A 19,842-nucleotide genomic window follows, 5' to 3' on the forward strand; every position below is an offset into this window, starting at 1 on the left:
CCGATGACATGCCAGCTCACACCACCCAAGGGCTACTACTGCAGTGGATGATTGCTACCTATGGATTATGGTCCGGAGGAACCCTGACAGCAACGCCACCATGTTGAATAATGCTTTTTGTGCAGCCACAGGACGTCTTGTTACGACTCAAACTGTGCACAATAGGCCGCATGATGCGCAACTTCACTCCTGACGTCCACGGCGAGGTATATCTTTGCAAACACGACACCAGGCACAGCGGTACAGATGGGCTCAACAACATGCCGAATGGATCTCTCAGGACTGGCATCACGTTCTTTTCACCGATGAGTGTCTTATACACCTTCAACCTGACAATCGTCGGAGACGTGTTTGGAGGCAACCCAGTCATGCTGATCACCTTAGACACACTGTCCAGCGAGCGCAGCAAGGTGGAAGTTCCCCGATGTTTTGGGGAGGCATTCTGTAGGGCCGACATACGCCGCTGGTGGTCATGGAAGGCGCCGTAATGGCTGTAAGATACGTGAATGCTATCCTCTGACTGATAGCGCAACCATATCGTTAGCATCTTGGCGAGGCATTCGTCTTCATGGACGACAATCCGCGCCCCCATTGTGCACTTCTTGTGAATGATTTCCTTCAGGATAACGACATCGCTCGACTAGAGTGGCCAGCATGTTGTCCAGACATGAATGCTGACACTTTACGCCTGGGATCGTTTGCAAAGGGCTGTTTATGGGCGACGTGACCCACCAACCACTCTGAGGGACATACGCCGTATCGCCATTGAGGAGTGGAATAATCTGGACCAACAGTGCCTTGATGAACTTGTGGGTAGTATACCACGACGAATAAGGCATGCATCAGTGCAAGAGGACGTGATACTGGGTGCTGAAGGTACCAGTGTGTACAGCAATCTGGAGCACCACCTCTGAAGGTCTCACTGTATGGTGATACAACATGCAATGTGTTTTCATGAACAATAAAAAGGGCGGAAATGATGTTTATGTTGATCTCTATTCCAATTTTCTGTACAGGTACCGGAACTCTCGGAAGCGAGGTGATGCAAAACGTTATCTGATGTGTGTAGTATAAATGGTGTCAGGACAACAGAAAGCGTTTAGTGTTCTACGTTTTGCGCAGTGCAGATAAGTAATAACTGTTCAGCGTGACTTTCGTACTACATATGGTGTGGATCCTCTTACAGTACAGTGTATTAGACGATGGCATGAACAATTCAGAGAAACAGGTTGTTTGTGTTAAGGCAAATCGCCTTTCCGTCCCAGAGTGTCTGACACAGACGTCGAACGCATATGCCAAGTTTCACACTTTCTTTTCCCACAGTTGGAAGACTGATAAGAACGACTTCATTTACTAACTGGATGGGGAAACGCCACACTGGCATATGGAAGCGCGGAAATTTTTAAATCAAAGGATTAATGAACGATGGATTGGTCGCACTGGATCAAATGATTCAATCTTACATTACTGGCCTCCAAGGTCACCGGATCTGACTATATGTGATGATATCTTGTGGGGGGTTTACAAAAGAACCAGTTTATGTGCCTGTGTTACCAATAACAAGTGTGTTTACAGAACAACTGGCAATGGCAGTATGCCGAAATCAGCTTATTGTGATTTATGTAACAGAACTTATATGAAGACCAGTGTAGCTGGTATATCATCATCATAACAGTGTCAAAACACAACATATTCTGCACTGCAGGCCCCAAAACGTGAAAAAGATGATGATGAAGAAGAATGTTAGGATTTCATTCATATAAATTTTATATTGTTAGGATAGTCATTTTCTGCAGTGGCTTTCATAATCAATTCTTGTTGGTTTCTTTTTGTCTTAAGATTACTGCAAATATGTATAGTGATCTTAAGATGGAAAAACTGATAACAAAGTTTACTGCAAATATCTGCAGTAATCTTAAGACAGAAAACCAATAATAATTGTATATTTTAATATTAAATGTTTTTGTTATTATGTTTTGTGCTATTCATTTTGTAAATTGTAGTTTAACACTACAATTTAAAATGTTTCATGCCAAACCAGTCATTAAAAATAACTTCAGTGAAATGGAAATGACACTGAAGTCTCCCAAAGAAGTGGTAGCATCCACCATAAAATCTATAAAATCTAAGTATTCTTGTGGGTATGATAACGTTTCAATGAAGTTAATCAAAGAGTGCTCATGTGAGTTGTGTCATGTCTTAATTTATTTATGTTATCAATTTCTTATCACTTGAACTATTCCATACAAGCTAAAAATATGCTGAAGTTAAACCTCTTTACAAGAAGAGGGATAGAGAGACACTATCAAACTATCGATCAGTTTCACTTTTCCAGATTCTTCAAAACATTTGAAAAGGTTCTGATCAAGCATCTCTGTAAGCATCTGGCTGCAAATAATATATTGTCCTAGTCACAGTTTGGGTTTCTTAAAAGTTCTGATATAGAGAAAGCTATTTACACGTATTGAGAATGTGCTTAATTCATTAGATAATAAATTAGAGGCTACTCGCACTTTCTGTCACCTGTCAAAAGCCTTTGACTGAGTGCGCCACAGAAATCTTGTAAGTAAACTAGACTATTATGGTGTTACCAGAAATGCTGTGAAATAGTTGTAGTCTTATCTAATAACAGAAAACAAAGGGTGTTGATTTTATCCATACTGGATCAGAGGTCGTGGTTGTGAATGTCAATGTTAAAAAAATATATATCGGCTCAACCATTTGTTTATAGTGTAAAACACTAAGATTGACGCGTTTCGGAAGTCAAGATTCCATCATCAGAATAATAAAAAGTAAAAGAACCTGTTAAAACTCGCTAAAATGGAACATGCACCAAGCACCATAAAATTGATAATAAAGTTAAAACATCGTGGCTAGTTCCATTGTTGCAGCCGTGTCTTCCAAGGTGCATCTCCACACAGTCGTCAAAATATAAAAAAACTCTAAAATGGTGTCGCCTATGGTGTTCAAAATCTAACCACATGGCTCTCTCCTCTATTGTCGTAAACCGCCTGTGCGTCTTTGTTGAGACCACACACCATGTAGCCAAACACGACACTGAAATGCAAGTGAGTGTTTTATACTATAAACACTATAAACAAGTGGTTGGGGAGAGTACACTACAGAATTCCTGAACCACCTAAACAAGTCTGCATTTGCAGTGAGAATGGTGGGTGATGTAGGAGATATCAATATAAAAAAAAAACTTGCATTCTTCGCTTACTTTCATTCTATTATGCCATATGGGATCATATTCCGGGGTATCCTGTCGAACTGAACAAAAATTTTTAGTGTGCAAAAGCGAGTAATAAGAGTCATTTCTGGTGAAAATTCAAGAACATCATGTAGAAACCTGTTCAAGGAACTTTGTATTCTAACCACTGCTTCTCAGTACATTTATTCCTTATTGAAATTTGTTGCAAGTAATATAACTCTATTTCCAACCAATTGCTAAATACATAGTATCAATACTAGGAACAAGAAAAATCTACCTAAAGACCTATAATCACTTACCTTGGTCCAAAAGAGGTATAGTATTCAGGAGCACACACTGTAGATGAATATCTTAACAGGGATTGTTAGGCCAGCGTAAGTAAAAATGTCTGTTAGATTTCAGTTTTGACAGCACTTGCTCACAACAGTCAAGATTAGATATTTTGTGTATGATAAATTTATTAAAAGTGCATAACGACGTTTCATTCTGATAGTGTATTAATTCTGTAAATATTGGAATTTCCTGTTTACTGTAGTGTATCCACCTATTTTTACCGTCTCCTGACAAATTATCAAGGTGGTAAGTATTGTATTGAAATGTTTTACGTTTTTTATGTTATTCTTTCTGACATGTTCCACAACCACAGGAATCATCTCACTTCTGGGTCTAGGAACGAAAACTGATTCTAATGTAATATAGTCTCAGCGCTCAATCTGAAATTGTTCAGCTAATGTCATACAAAATCATCTTTGTCTGTAAACAGTATTGTTCGAATGTTTAGTTTCCTAATGTCTCTCACGGATGGTAGTTAATTATTTTCTGTCAATGGCCCAATAAACGAAAACTGCTTCATAATAAAGAAATATTACGTTCGTTTTTCAACCTTAAATGAAGGTCCTTACATGTTCGTCATTATCTTCCATTTGAATATTCTCAATCTGTCGCTCTCTTTCTTAGTCAAACTTCACGTTTCTGATTCATATATGTAACAGCATTCTAGACCACTGATTTTACTTGTTGACTTAACAACATACTTCAAAGTACAACAGCATCCTGATCCAGCTATGGTTTGTTGATTGATGTCTTCTTTAACATAATTTTTCTTATTATACAATGTTTGAATCTTCCTGCTCATCAATACCAATTTCAGCTTTTTCTGATATTACCTTCTCTTCTTGTAAATTTATCACTCCTATATTTTATTTGAAGTGTGATGTAAAGTTATGTAAGAGGCATGTGACCATTTTGTAAATCTGAATTCTTTTTTTTTATTTGTACTCTGCTATTATGGTCGCAAGAGCAAAATTTAATTGCTTGGTGTTCAGCAACTCAACTTTATTTATGGGTTTTGAGTAAACTTAACTGCAAAATATCATCAGAAACGTTACAAAAGTCATAAGTAATATATCTATTTAAAAAAAATAATAAATTGCCAGAAGTTTAAAAGAAGATGAATTAAAATGAACATACCAAAGGAGATATGGGACTTTATACACAGGATATGGTGCCACATACAAATGACCAATTAAAACTACAACTGAGTAAACCACTTTGACATTACATAAAGGGAACAACAGTGGTAAAAGGTAATAAACCTGAAAAAGATATATATTTTAATTATTTACTGCATTACGCTACTCACTACCTAAGCATAACATAATAAATAAAGCTAGTCAGTGTGCACCTTTATCCCCCTTTTCTCCTACTCCTAAGCTTAGTAATATGTCCTTTATTTTAATACACCAATTTTATAATATTCTCTCTTTTGTAAAATGTAATGCATATTGATTTTTAATTTTATGCATATGATGTAAGACTACTGTGCCAATCATCTTGTTCTGCTTTCTCCTCCACTCCTATCCTTTACCTTACATTTCGGTTTTGTGTTGATTGTAATTCTCTTGTTTTGGCATATTTGCAATGATGTATGTTGTGATCTTTGTTTTAGTAGTTCGTTTTTAACATCCTTTTTCAAAAATATTTTAATGTCTGAATTTGATCTGTCGAACGCATTCAACGCTGTATTGTGCTAGCATCCAAGCCATCTCGTGAACATGTTTGCTATCGCGTATGTCATGTCAAAGTGGATTACTTAGTTGTACTTTAACACTGGTTACTTGTAAAGGACGCCATACCCTGTGTATGAAACCCCTTACCTCCTCTGGTATGTTCGTTTTAATTATTGTTCTTTTAAACTTTTGTCCATTTATCATTTGTTAATTATTTTAAAATAGCCATGTTATTCATGACGTCTGTAACCTTCCTGCGGATATTCTGAAGATGAGTTTACTAGAAACACGTAAATAAAATGGAGTCGATGAACATCAGCTGACAAAATTTTTCTTCAGTGACAATCACTTCTGTTTTTCCTACAGTAACGTTTAGTTCAACCTTCGTTATGTCGTACCTCGGGTCTTTTACTATGCCTCTCAACTCTTATTTGTTTTCAGCCTTGTTACATTATCATCTGCATTAGCCATCAGATTATTGTTTCTGTTTACTAGTAGTTCTTATTATTCATATTTGATGTCTTTCTTCTCCAGAACGAGATTAAAAACTGTAGATGATATTGAATCGCCTAGTCTGACAGCAGTTTTTATATGTTTTTAATGAATCTGACAGGATTCCTCAGAATCTAGCGTTCTCCTTGCAGTGTTTCTGTGTGCTTCAATCTTCCTCAGCTTTGGTGGTAACTTTATTACTTCCCGTTTACTGCGCATTGTTTCTCGGTGAATACTGTCATATATCTTGGGCAATTAATTAATGTTGTGTATATACTTTATACCCACCTGCGTAGACTCCACCCCTTACCTACACCCAGTTTTCTCCTCGCCCTTCAGCCGGCCGTTGTGGCCGAGCATTTCTAGGCACTTCAGTCCGAACCCCGCTGCTGCTACGGTCGTAGGTTCGAACCCTGCCTCGGGCATGGATGCGTATGATGTCCTTAGGTTAGTTAGGTTTAAGTAGTTCTCAGTATTGGGGACTGATTTTCAGATGTTAAGCCCCATAGTGCTTAGAGCCATTTGAAACCGTCTCACTTTCTACAAACGACTGTAGAGACCAAGCGACTTTAACATTTTCTGTTGTAATTAGTTCCTTTACCTTATGCTTTTGTTCTGTGTGAGAGGCCAACGACAGAAGCGGCAATAGACCTGCTGCCCATATTCGAGAATTCAACTTAGTAACACCATGTGTTATTCTGTTTCGTTTTAACAGAAGATTCCTTTAATTTCAACACCCTCAAACCACAATGACAAGTGCTCCTGTCGACGATGGGGAAGACTTCCGCGCGAATAACGTATTTCCTTTCCAACAACTTAAATGGTTGAGAACAAAAAGTTTAGAATGAAAGAAGCAGCCGAAGCTGATAGATGGTTTTACCGAGCGAAGGATGTCGCTCGACTTGGAGATAATCCGGTTCGAATCTTCAAGGTGGAAAATTTTCACTGCAAGTATTTGGTCTGCGTACATATAAGTCAAATATTGTAACAAGTTTGAACTAGGTACGCAAGTGCTATGTCACAGAGATTGAGCCATCTATGTAATCACCAAATATGATGCGCGTTCTAAAAGTCGCCAATTGACGGTTAATAATTCTTAATACAGAAAAAGACTTTATTGCGCGTAGATGAATATGCACAGCAACTAATAAGACAGAGAATCACACTACCTGAATATGCTACGGTCATAGCCTGTTGTTGCGTTGTTATTTGGCCTGTTGCAACTAGATACTGTGTTAGTGTAACATTTTGGTTCTGGAAGATCGATGTTTATCAGTGAGCCTTTCGTCAGGTTCACAGCATTATTCGCCAGTAAAGGTCAGCTTCACATGTAAAAATTCTTAGCGGAATTCAATCGAAGCTTTTCGTGTTTCATTGTGTGCTGGAAGAGAAGCAAATGCTCACAGAGTTCGGAACTTGATTCTTAGGAAAGATTTTAAAAATGAAACTGGGTTGATGAAGCATGGACTGTAAAGGTTTCCTTTGGAAAGAGTAAGTAAGTCACTCTGTGAAAAGTCGTTGCTAAGAGGAAGGACAACTTGCAGACATTGCGAAAAGTACACGAGACCAGATTCTCTGTTAGAAAATAGAAAGGCAACCGAGTAATAGACGAAAGAGAAAAGGAAGTTTTAAATGTGTTCACTGATTACTGAGGACGTTGCCCTAGATGGTGTGCAAAGACTGACCTGCACAGGACCAAACCAACAGGCAGACTTAACAAAAGAAAGGAGGAAACGCGTATGACTTTGTTGTTAACCCACATTAAAGGGTACAAACGAAAAGAAAATTTCGACCAGAAATTGTGAACTATTCGATGACATATAGTCTGGTAGGTCTTATAATTAGTCTTCACTGAAGGTCTCCCATCCGCTAGATCAACTATGCTTTCCCTGCCATTGATACTTTTGGGATGAAGTTGACGTGCTTCACTTCACTTCCAGCTGCTCACATAAATCCTAAACATAGAAGCGAAACAACAACCACTAACCAGACTGTATGCCGATCGCCTTTTATTACTATACCATCCAGTTCGTCGAGGGCGCTTTTGTAGCTAGTGATGCAAACATTTATGGATATCATCACCAAAATGTTGAATTAAGTTCTGAAACTTATTTATCGCGTGTTGACAATCACTATTCCTGAGATCACCCAAGAAAGTGACATGTTGGAACTGGTGCACCCCTCCTATTTATTCCCGTGTGGGTATCCATCTGTCCCAATTACATCTTGCCTCGGAATTGAATTGGCTGTGAAGATCAGCAACTCTATAATGGACCAGATCTAAAAAAAGCCACTCTATTCCTGGGAGTGGCGATTCACGAGAGCAAAAAAAAAAAAAAAAAAAAAAAAAAAAAAAAAAAAAAAAAAAAAAAAAAAAAAAAAGTCCTGAATTGTGATTGTCTTTTACTGGAAATGAATGTGTGGGCCATTGTATCAGACAATTGTCAAGGCGTAATAGCCGACGGCATCCGGGAGGAGATACACAATACGAGCTTATCAAGTGACGGAACGTATTCAGGACTTCCTTTCTTAATTCGACGTAATCGACAGATATAGAAATAACTTTGGAAGGAACAGAAGTAAGTATTATTGAAACAACGATAAAGTATTTAGGAATAAACGAACAGAGGCATCTGAATTGGGATGACTACATAAAACTAGTTCATTGGAAGAATTTTATGGAAATATGATTTATCCGTGAAAGACGTGGCTTACAAAACACTTGTAACACCGATTCGTGAGTATTGAACGTTAGTCTGAGACCCTTAGAAGATAGGATTAATCGTAAAGTTAGGAAAGGTCCCATTATAATTCCCTGACATATTCTAGTCCCTACTTGTCAAGATGTTGGAGCAGAGGACTTTTTTACGCTGCGCCAGCACGTACAGAGAATAGTAGTAGCGTTAACAAGTGTTTATTGCCAGCAGCAACGTACGGCGCACCGGTCATATTGTAGGCCTCCCTCGCACTTGCAAGTTCATGCGGTTGCGGAATGCAGGGATGGGGACGGTGCCCGTCGTGTCCATTGCGCTTCGTCGTGGGTCCCTTCCAGCACAGCGCCGTGTGGTCCACAAGCACGCAAAGATACCGGCATGGCTCGCTTAGGCCTGCGGGATGTAGCCGGATATGCACCTACGCTCTTACTTGTGGACCTCATGTCGCACGCTCGAGTGTGATAGCTGACACTAGATGTTCAATGCCGAGTGGTAATGGCCCCCTTCACCCTCCAGGGGTCGAGGCTGCAAGGGCGCAGCTGTCGCAGCTGCAGTGTATACAGATTTTAGTCCGTCGACCGAAGACCATTGTAGGACGGAGGCAGGCTGCACACCAGCTATTCGCATCGGTGAAGTTTCCAAGTCCAGCAGCTGCTACGCGTTTTTACTCAGCAGGCTGTCATTCCCCCCCCCCCCCCCCCACCCCCGCCCCCCCGGTTCAAGACACTGATAGAACGGCGGCACGAGTGAATATTCTCAGCGCCTATACTGGATTATTTATACACTCATTGCTACCCTTCTGGGGAGGGGGGAGGGTGGGGGGTGGCACATGAGTGAATTTGTTCCACGTTACCTGTCCCGTCAGCTTTAATGGTTCGCTCCAGGAGTAGGCATTTCCTGGAGAAATTATATTTGCAATGTGTGAGTTTTTGGCAGCAGGCAAGTGCTCTGACTTAAAAGATGTTACTTTAGTCTTGACCAAGACTAAAGTAACATCTTTTAAGTCAGAGAAATGGCCTGTTATGGCGTTACCTGTTCTATGACCTACGCCCATGGGTGATGTTAAAAGATACGTCCAGCCTGAGTGTTTGACGTAAGGTCAGCAGTACAGCCCAGTGGTCTACTTAAGTAGCACATTGGACCGAGCTGGCCTCTATTGCCTGGGAGAGGCCGGAATAAGACTTTGAAAAATTTTACAATTCGTGCGCTAAACTATTGTGGTGCGTAGTACGGCTCCCCTCTTTCGAAAGATTCGTCCCGAATCTCCCAAGAAAAATTTTTCTTTAGAATTACTCATAACGATGGAACTCTATACTGTGCTGACGGCATCACTCAGATTTAACAACGAGCTGTCCCACACGAATTTCTCCCTTATCTTTTATTAACATGACTTACTATTAAACTGCGGTTTTCAGACCCTTATTACAATACAATCCTTAACCTATATACAACTTAAGTACAGTAGTTTTGCTTCCATTACCAGTTATCTTGGTTAATACAGGCTAACCACTCGATTGCATCTGCATTGGCAGATCTGTAGATTTTGCATGTCTGCGTTTATTAGAGAAATAAAATATGGAAATATCTAGCACAAGCAAGCCACAACTGGTAACTGAAATGCTTATTGGTATAATCTTGTGCTGAGGAAGTTTTTGAACATTTTGAACATGTAACACATGCTCTATTGAAAATTTCCCATGCTGTGATCAATAAATTTGTCTAATGAATGCATAAGTTCAGGCTTGAAGCTGGCATTAAGGTAAGTTAAAGTTTGGGTCGGTAGTACCCTGAGTGACCCTTCCGGGCAATACAACGTTTTCTGCATCAATGCCATGACAGTCGTATCAGTGAGCGTAACTGGAAGGGGGAAATCCGTCCTGACTATCTCGGTCCCATGCAACTCTAATTTTCTCAAGCCCTCATGTTTCACTTTTACATAACGAATGGTCAACACAGTTCCTGGTGAGAAGACAGAGTACAGCCAATTCATCCCTACCTTCTGGAAGGAAGATCTTGCGAGCAAGATTTCCTTTTCGCACCTTATTCGTTTTCCCCAAAACCATACTCGCCTCTTATGTCTACACATCGGTTTGTACCGGGTTATCAAGACAGACAACAATACCGTCTTTAGTGCAGTTCTCCAGATCTGCTAACGACATAACTACAGGGACTTCTTTATTATCTGAATTCAACAGTACATCGAGCATCCTTATACACACCCATTTACCTATAACCTTCTCTTTCTATGGATATGGATGAATAGTGTAACATTGAAATTTCACACTAACCGCTGCCGTATGTAAATAAACCGTTATATATACCCTCACCTCATCCATTCTTACTCTTATCCTAGCCATATGGAAAATCAATGCTAAATTATTTTCTGTCGCTTCTGCTAAGCAGGGTGTTCGGAAATTGCCATTACAAACTTGTAGGGCTTATAGGACGTTTAGAGAGAGAGAGAGAGAGGGGGGGGGGGGGTGATTATATAACATTTTCAATGGGAACCCATGTCCGGAAATGTACCATTTCAATTCAGATGTTTAACTCATCGACTTCTGCTTGAGGAGCTGAATTAGGCGTGACGCAGTGCAGTTACTGGGTAACAATTCGAAAGGACACATAATGAAACACCCATTTATCACTAAAGCACATGCGTTTGTATTAACACTGTAGAGACAGATGAAGATCCGCTAGCATGAGTTCTAGGCACTGAACTAGAAACTGAAGAGACACAAGGTGGGACGGAGAGTGTGTACCAGAACATGCTTCGTGGGTACAATGTCTGTAATAATGTTGGTGGCCGCCACATCGAACCGTCGTTGGAATGCATCGTTACCGTTCTGTACATACAGTATGCGTGGTTCCTTTTTGTGTTGGAATTATGTAAACATGTAGCGTTAGGTGTTAATACAATCAAATGTGTTTAAGTGATAAATGGATGTTTCGTTACGTTTCCTTTCGAATAGTTACCTAATAATCATACTGTGTCACTCCTAATTCAGTTCCTCAAGCAGAAGTGAATGAGTTAAATGTCTGAATTGAAACTGTCATTGAACAGAAAGGGTACGTTTCCGGACATTTGTTCCTATTCAAAATATTATGTACTCACTCCATCCACAAGCCCTAGAAGTTTGTAACGGGAATTTCCGAACTTCATGTGTGTCTTAGTTCCGCTAGGAACTGTTTCTTTACGAGACATAATCCTACTATAATAATTCCCATGGTGGATTTGACACCAGACTGAGCCGTCCATTTACCACATGATACATTGTTTCCTGCAATACCATCACCTCACTTCTCGCAGCGTTAAGCTGATCTGCCGATACACGGAATAAGCTGGTAATGGCAAACTTGTTATCCAGTAAACTTAACTGCCTCTGTATCTTCTTCAAGTCGCCATTAAACGCCTTCGTAGCACGGGTTAGCTCCACTGCTAACTGTCATACTAAGCTCAAATTGTTCAAGATTCCCTGCTCCAGATTAGACAGTCGTGTTGCGTACCATTCTACGACGTCTTCGTAGAGCTTGCCATTCGCAGGACCTGATTTAGTTTCTGAAAATCCTCCCATCATCTGTCCTGTTATTAATTTCCTTTAGTAATTTTCCTCTCTTCTTCAACCAATCTCTCTCTGTCACCAAATTACGGTCCATATTACAATATCCAAAGTCTATGAAAACTGTCCCCTTAACTTACAGTAAGTAAACTATTTCACGGTACTCCTCTTGCATTTCACTCACAATGTCACTTTCTGGCGCCTTTTTATATAATTCTGAAAAAAAAATCTTCCACTCTCCGAATTTCGTCCTAATTTCCCAAATCTCTATTATTGTTTTTAACGTCCTATGATGGTTCGTAAGCAATACCTCTGATTACTCAGAGAACAACAGCCCTGACTCCAACAGCTGAACGACACTTAAGCACTCTTCTCTAATCCTGATGACGTATGGCCAAACCAACAATTCCGATCACCCAGTATGTCCTTACAAATTCTCCGCCTGAGGAAACGAATCGTCCATTATCCTCTCCCCTTTCTGAATCGAGGAACTAATGACTAGTAGAAAACAAGAAACAACGTCAATAGCAATGAGATAACAGAACAACATTAAATCCATCTGAACACAACACAGTGTAAAACATATCCGTTAACGGCAAACGTTAAGAATAAATGTAATATCACACAAATATTGTAAAGAATTTAACAGTATAATTAATTACTTGATTTTAAAGCATAAGGCATGTCATGTGCCGGGCGCTGGGTAACCACTAGAGGTTATTTCTTTCTGCCTAGGACACCTTTGCGTACCAGACTGGTTGCAAATAATTGTGGCACCACATTCACCACAGCTTTAAACAGTTTTAACTGACTGACGTCAACGACAGACGTTTTGGTAGGAAATTATACATTTAAATTACTAGTGAGGTCTTCACCATTACCTGATATGGTTCGGGATATTTGGTAAAGAATTTCTTCCCTTCCCCTTTGGCCTACAGGAATTAGCGACCAATACTTACAGCCATATACCATGTTGTAGTTGTCTGCACATGCGCCTATTCGGCTGTTCCAGGCGTTCCGGACCCTCTGCGTTTGCTTTTTGCACATTTTTCTAAACCTTTCATATTCCTCTCGCATTTTTTTTTTACCATTTTGCAATCTGGTCCCACCGTAGTACTTAAATCGTCATAGTGGGACGGTATATTCCTCCCGTACACCACTTCTAATGGTGATATGCCTGTTCCTGTATGAGTTTTTGAGTTGTACGCGAAGACCATATGCAGAAGATAGGTGTCCCATCATCATTTCTAGCATTCATGTAGGAGCTTAGCATTTTCGAAATGATCTCACGGATGCACTACGTTTTCCCCGTTGATCTGAAGGTGGAATGAGCTCGTTTGTAATTTCTTAATATGTAGTACATGCCATACAAAGTTCGTACCCTTATCCGTGACTAAATTATCAGGTACTCCAAACTTAAATATCCAACTGTTAACCAATGTCTTTACTACAGTATTGACCTGTTGGTCTGGAATTTCCATAATTGCTAGGAAGTGTGAAATGGTCGATGGCCATAAGCACATACCTATTCCTGCATGTCTGTTGTTGAATGGCCTGAGGATGTTGAGCCACAGCATTTGATATGTCTTCGATGCCTGTGGAAATCTCTGTCATTAGATTGATTGATGCAGCATTTGATATGGCTTCGATGCCTGTGTAAATCTCTGTAAATAGATTTATTGATGCGAAATATCCACTCTCTAAGCACGTTATTGACATACTGCTCCACCAAAACCATTCTCCACCAAAACCATTCTACAACATGCCTATCTGTTGTCGTCCACAGTGACCTGAAAACACATGGTCAGGAACCTGTTGTAACACATCCTTTTGAAAAGCTGTTGGGACCACGGCAAGTGGTCCACATCTCTTGACTCTGCACAACAAATTCTCATGCACAACGAATTGTGGCTGTGACTTAAAAGCCTCATGTCTTTGTCTGTGCTTGCTGCCATTCTAATACACTCTTACCCAATGTACTCAACATGGCTAATTTGCGACTTAATGTGTTCACTGGAAGACATCAGCCGAGATTAATTGAAAAACCAAATCTTGATGATGAAAATAGAACTGTAGAGTTAACACAAATGAAGCTATTAAACTATCTGTTTCTCTAAACATCTTGTTATTGCCAACAACTCGTCAAAAAGATGCCATCACCAACTAAGAGCAGATGGGGAGGGTGGAGGGTGGGAGGGTGGCTATTAGTAATATGACTGACCAGGACATTTCTTACGTATGCGATTGCTGTACCACGAACTACGAAAGAATGTAGTACACTGCCCGCCTTGTAACGACGGACATGCAGGCTACATTTTTATGACGATATCATCAACACCCTCCACCCATGAACCATGGACCTTGCCGTTGGTGGGAAGGCTTGGGTGCCTCAGCGATACAGATGGCCGTACCGTAGGTGCAACCACAACGGAGGGGTATCTGTTGAGAGGCCAGACAAACGTGTGGTTCCTGAAGAGGGGCAGCAGCCTTTTCAGTAGTTGCAGGGGCAACAGTCTGGATAATTGACTGATCTGGCCTTGTAACACTAACCAAACTGGCCTTGCTGTGCTGGCACTGCGAACGGCTGAAAGCAAGGGGAAACTACAGCCGTAATTTTTCCCGAAGGCATGCAGCTTTACTGTATGGATAAATGATGATGGTGTCCTCTTGGGTAAAATATTCCGGAGGTAAAATAGTCCCCCATTCGGATCTCCGGGCGGGGACTACTCAAGAGGACGTCGTTATCAGGAGAAAGAAAACTGGCGTTCTACGGATCGGAGCGTGGAATGTCACATCCCTTAATTGGGCAGGTAGGTCAGAAAATTTAAAGAGGGAGATGGATAGGTTAAAGTTAGATATAGTGGGAATTAGTGAAGTTCGGTGGCAGGAGGAACAAGACTTTTGGTCAGGTGACTACAAGGTTATAAATACAATATCAAATGGGAGTAATGCTGGAGTAGGTTTAATAATGAATAAAAATAGGAGTGCGGTTGAGCTACTACAAACAGCATAGTGAACGCATTATTGTGGCCAAGATAGACACGAAGCCCATACCTACTACAGTAGTACAAGTTTATATGCCAACTAGCTCTACAGATGATGAAGAAATTGATGAAATGTATGATGAGATAAAAGAAATTATTCAGGTAGTGAAGGGAGAAGAAAATTTAATAGTCATGGTTGACTGGAATTCTAGAGTAGGAGAAGGGAGAGAAGGAAACATAGTAGGTGAATATGGATTGGGGCTAAGAAATGAAAGAGGAAGCCGTCTTGTAGAATTTTGCACAGAGCATAACTTAATCATAGCTAACACTTGGTTCAAGAATCATGAAAGAAGGTTGTATACATGGAAGAATCCTGGAGATACTAGAAGGTATCAGATAGATTATATAATGGTAAGACAGAGATTTAGGAACCAGGTTTTAAATTGTAAGACATTTCCAGGGGCAGATGTGGACTCTGACCACAATCTATCGGTTATGAACTGTAGATTAAAACTGAAGAAACTGCAAAAAGGTGGGAATTTAAGGAGATGGGACCTGGATAAACTGATTAAACCAGAGGTTGTACAGAGTTTCAGGGAGAGCATAAGGGAACAATTGACAGGAATGGGGGAAAGAAATACAGTAGAAGAAGAATGGGTAGCTCTGAGGGATGAAGCAGTGAAGGCACCAGAGGATCAGGTAGGTAATAAGACGAGGGCTAGTAGAAATCCTTGGGTAACAGAAGAAATATTGAACTTAAATGCTGAAAGGAGAAAGTATAAGAAAGCAGTAAATGAAGCAGGCAAAAAGGAATACAAACGTCTCAAAAATGAGATCGACAGGAAGTGCAAAATGGCTAAGCAGAGATGGCTAGAGGACAAATGTAAGGATGTAGAGACTTATCTCACTAGGGGTAAGGTAGATACTGCCTACAGGAAAGTTAAAGAGACCTTTGGAGAAGAGAGAACCACTTGTATGAATATCAAGAGCTCAGATGGAAACCCAGTTCTAAGCAAAGAAGGGAAAACAGAAAGGCAGAAGGAGTATATAGAGGGTCTATACAAGGGTGATGTTCTTGAGGACAATATTACGGAAATGGAAGAGGATGTAGATGAAGATGAAATGGGAGATACAATACTGCGTGAAGAGTTTGTCAGAGCACTGAAAGACCTGAGTCGAAACAAGGACACAGGAGTAAATAACATTCCATTAGAACTACTGACGGCCTTGGGAGAGCCAGTCCTGACAAAACTCTACCATCTGGTGAGCAAGATGTATGAGACAGGCGAAATACTCTCAGACTTCAAGAAGAATATAATAATTCCAATACCAAAGAAAGCAGGTGTTGACAGATGTGAAAATTACCGATCAGTCAGTTTAATAAGTCACAACTGCAAAATGCTAACACGAATTCTTTACAGACGAATGGAAAAACTGGTAGAAGCCAACCTCGGGGAAGATTAGCTTGGATTCCGTAGAAATACTGGAACACGTGAGGCAATACTGACCTTAAGACTTATCTCAGAAGAAAGATTAAGGAAAGGCAAACCTACGTTTCTAGCATTTGTAGACTTAGAGAAAGGTTTTGGCAATGTTGACTGGAATACTCTTTTTCAATTTCGAAAGGTGGCAGGGGTAAAATACAGTGAGCCAATGGCTATTTACAATTTGTACAGAAACCAGATGGCAGTTATAAGGGTCGAGGAACACGAAAGGGAAGCAGTGGTTGGGAAGGGAGTGAGACAGGGTTGTAGCCTATCCCCGATGTTATTGAATTTGTATATTGAGCAAGCAGTAAAGGAAACAAAAGAAAAATTTGGAGTGGGTATTAAAATCCATGGAGAAGAAATAAAAACTTTGAGATTCGCTGATGACATTGTAATTCTGTCAGAGACAGCAAAGGACTTGGAAGAGCAGTTGAACGCAATGGACAGTGTCTTGAAAGGAGGATATAAGGTGAACATCAATAAAAGCAAAACGAGGATAATGGAATGTAGTCCAATTAAGTCGGGTAATGCTGAGGGAATTAGATAAGGAAATGAGACACTTAAAGTAGTAACTGAGTTTTGTTATTTGGGGAGCAAAATAACTGATGATGGTCGAAGTAGAGAGGATATAAAAGTAGACTGGCAATGGTAAAGAAAGCGTTTCTGAAGAAATTTGTTAACATCGAGTATAGATTTAAATGCCAGGAAGTCGTTTCTGAAAGTATTTGTATGGAGTGTAGCCGTGTATGGAAGTAAAACATGGACGATTAGTAGTTTGGACAAGAAGAGAATAGAAGCTTTCGAAATGTGGTGCTACAGAAGAATGCTGAAGATTAGATGGATAGATCACATAACTAATGAGGAGGTATTGAATGGAAATGGGGAGAAGAGGAGTTTGTGGCACAACTTGACAAGAAGAAGGGACCGGTTGGTAGGACATGTTCCGAGGCATCAAGTGATCACCAATTTAGTACTGGAGGGTAGCGTTGAGGGTAAAAATTGTAGAGAGAGACCAAGAGATGAATACACTAAGCAGATTCAGAAGGATGTTGGTTGCAGTAAGTACTGGGAGATGAAGAAGCTTGCACAGGATAGAGTAGCATGGAGAGCTGCATCAAACCAGTCTCAGGACTGCAGACCACAACAACAACAACAACAACAACATCAACACTTCAGCCTCTTTCCTATAATATGTGATACTGATATACGACGAACGACCAATGACTCATACACTGCTCACACTCTAATGCTTGTAACTTCTGAATATGTAACACATGCCATACAAAGTTCGCACCCTCATCCGTGACTAAGGTATCAGGTACTCTAGGTCTTTTATTTTTACTATGGAATGATTTTGTGCTAAAGCTGTATATGATTTTTGAGCTGCGCCAGAAACCCCATTAGCACACTACCTGGTGAATTTGGACTAGGGGAAAGGAATGAAACAGACGCAGAATAAGTTGTTATAATGCAACATAAACGTTGGACGATTAGGGAGTAAATCTGTATGAGCTTTCGGTTCGGTTTCAACAGCATGTAGGAGTGCTATACGATGAACGCCCAAGGAATCTTGTACTGCCGGCCGCGGTGGCCGAGCGGTTCTAGGCGCTTCAGTCCGGAACCGCGTGACTGCTACGGTCGCAGGTTCGAATCCTGCCTCGGGCATGGATGTGTGTGATGTGCTTAGGTTGGTTAGGTTTAAGTAGTTCTAACTTCTAGGAGACTGATGACCTCAGATGTTAAGTCCCATAATGCTCAGAGCCATTTGAACCATTTTTGAATCTTGTACTTTCTAATACCAGACACACAGATTACACTGCTATCACAGCTATGACACCAAAATTGATGAGGGGCGATTAGAGGGTAGGCTGTTTGTTTCCAATTACGGTGGGCTACTGTACAACTAATGTTCAAACATTCTTGTACACTGCCGACTTCCTAATGCCAAACATGCAAGCTATACTGCAATGATACCGACATCGACGAAGGACAATCAGATGGGGAAGGGGCAGAGTAATACGATCCCTTAGCTTGTTTCCAACAATGTGTGTGATTGTTCTACGACCAGTGTCCGCAGAACCTTGACCATTGCCGATGTATTAATACCAGACATATAGATTACTTTGCTATGATGCCAACGTCGACGGGGGCCAATCGGAGTGTGTGGGAAGAGTTAGAATAGTATAATCCTTCAACTTGTTTCCGACATCATGTGAGATCGCGATACAGCGAACGACTAAGGAATCTGGTAAATTGCCGGTTTCCTAACGCGCCGGCGTGCAAGGCAGCGGTAAGGTATGTGCCATTGTTTGTTTCCAGTGACACCCGTCGTAAAGTATTCCACTCTGCTTGGTATCGTGAACTTGTATAGATGAACTTCACCACCTCTCCTGGATAGCTGCTTCAACTTACATGAATGTTACATAGCAACCAAGCAGATAATCGCAAACAGATTTTCACATCCACCGCCACTGATGGTGCAATTCACTACACGAAGCACGATACTACTGTGTAAACATTTCACAATTTGTATGCATCCATTCGGCGAAAAATCTCATCCCATCATCAGGTTTAGGGTAGTCCGATTGCGTCATAAACGTGTTAGTTCAGGTGTTCAAACCAGTTCGATAGTGAAGTGCGTACAGAACTTGAAAGGCGAGCACGGACTTACCCGCGTAAGCGTCAGTAAAACGGCGAACGTCACCAGCGCCGACACGGTTGGAAGCGCCATGGTTGTCGCAGCGCGTGTGGCCACCTGCATGCAAGTGCTCTCTCCCATTTAACTGCAGGCCGTCACGTGGAATGAAATTGCCTTTCTCCCCTCTTCTCCGCGGGCCGTTTAAGGATTCTGACTGCACGCCGCGGCCTCTACGTCTCTTGAAGCAATCATTTAGCCGTCTCGGTCATCAATTAGTAGGGACCTTAACGAGGGCATATGTAAGTCCATAGAGATTATGACTGCCACTGAAGCAAAAATACGGTCCTCCATTTGCAGCGGCTGTCGGTTGTCGCTGTTATGCAGAACAGACGTGTTGCCACAACCTTACAAGTCCTACCATTCCCGCGTCTTGCTCAGTACTGTTTTCAAAGAGGTGATCAGAGACTAAAGATTCCCTGTAGTTGTGATTTAAAGTAAACAAAACTTATATGTTATTCCAATATAGAGAAACTTTGATTTTTTTTCAAGAATGCACACAAACACACAAAAACAAGAAAAAAGTATTTTTAAGGTTCTTTGATGACGCAATATTGCGAAATGCGTATCCTTTGTCACAAATATACCAATGTTACTCTTTATTGTTTTGGGTATTTTAGGAAGGATATAGCCTCCCATGGAAATCAGCTAATAGTGCACAAATGAATGGTGAAATAAAGAAAGATCCAT

At 40.7% G+C, this 19,842-nt stretch overlaps 1 protein-coding gene across 1 annotated transcript in view; it reads right to left on the reverse strand.

The window, feature by feature from the left end:
- Window positions 1-19,246, reverse strand: part of LOC124613150 (trypsin-7-like) — a 278,621-nt gene extending 259,375 nt beyond the window's left edge. Inside the window, exon 1 of the mRNA XM_047141775.1 lies at window positions 19,129-19,246. Within this exon, the coding sequence (XP_046997731.1) occupies window positions 19,129-19,236 (108 nt within the window). The 5' untranslated portion in view covers window positions 19,237-19,246. The remainder of the gene's footprint in view (window positions 1-19,128) is intronic.
- Window positions 19,247-19,842: the final 596 nt, after the last annotated feature.

The sequence above is a fragment of the Schistocerca americana genome, chromosome 4 (assembly GCF_021461395.2).
Source record: "Schistocerca americana isolate TAMUIC-IGC-003095 chromosome 4, iqSchAmer2.1, whole genome shotgun sequence".
Classification (NCBI taxonomy): domain Eukaryota; kingdom Metazoa; phylum Arthropoda; class Insecta; order Orthoptera; family Acrididae; genus Schistocerca; species Schistocerca americana.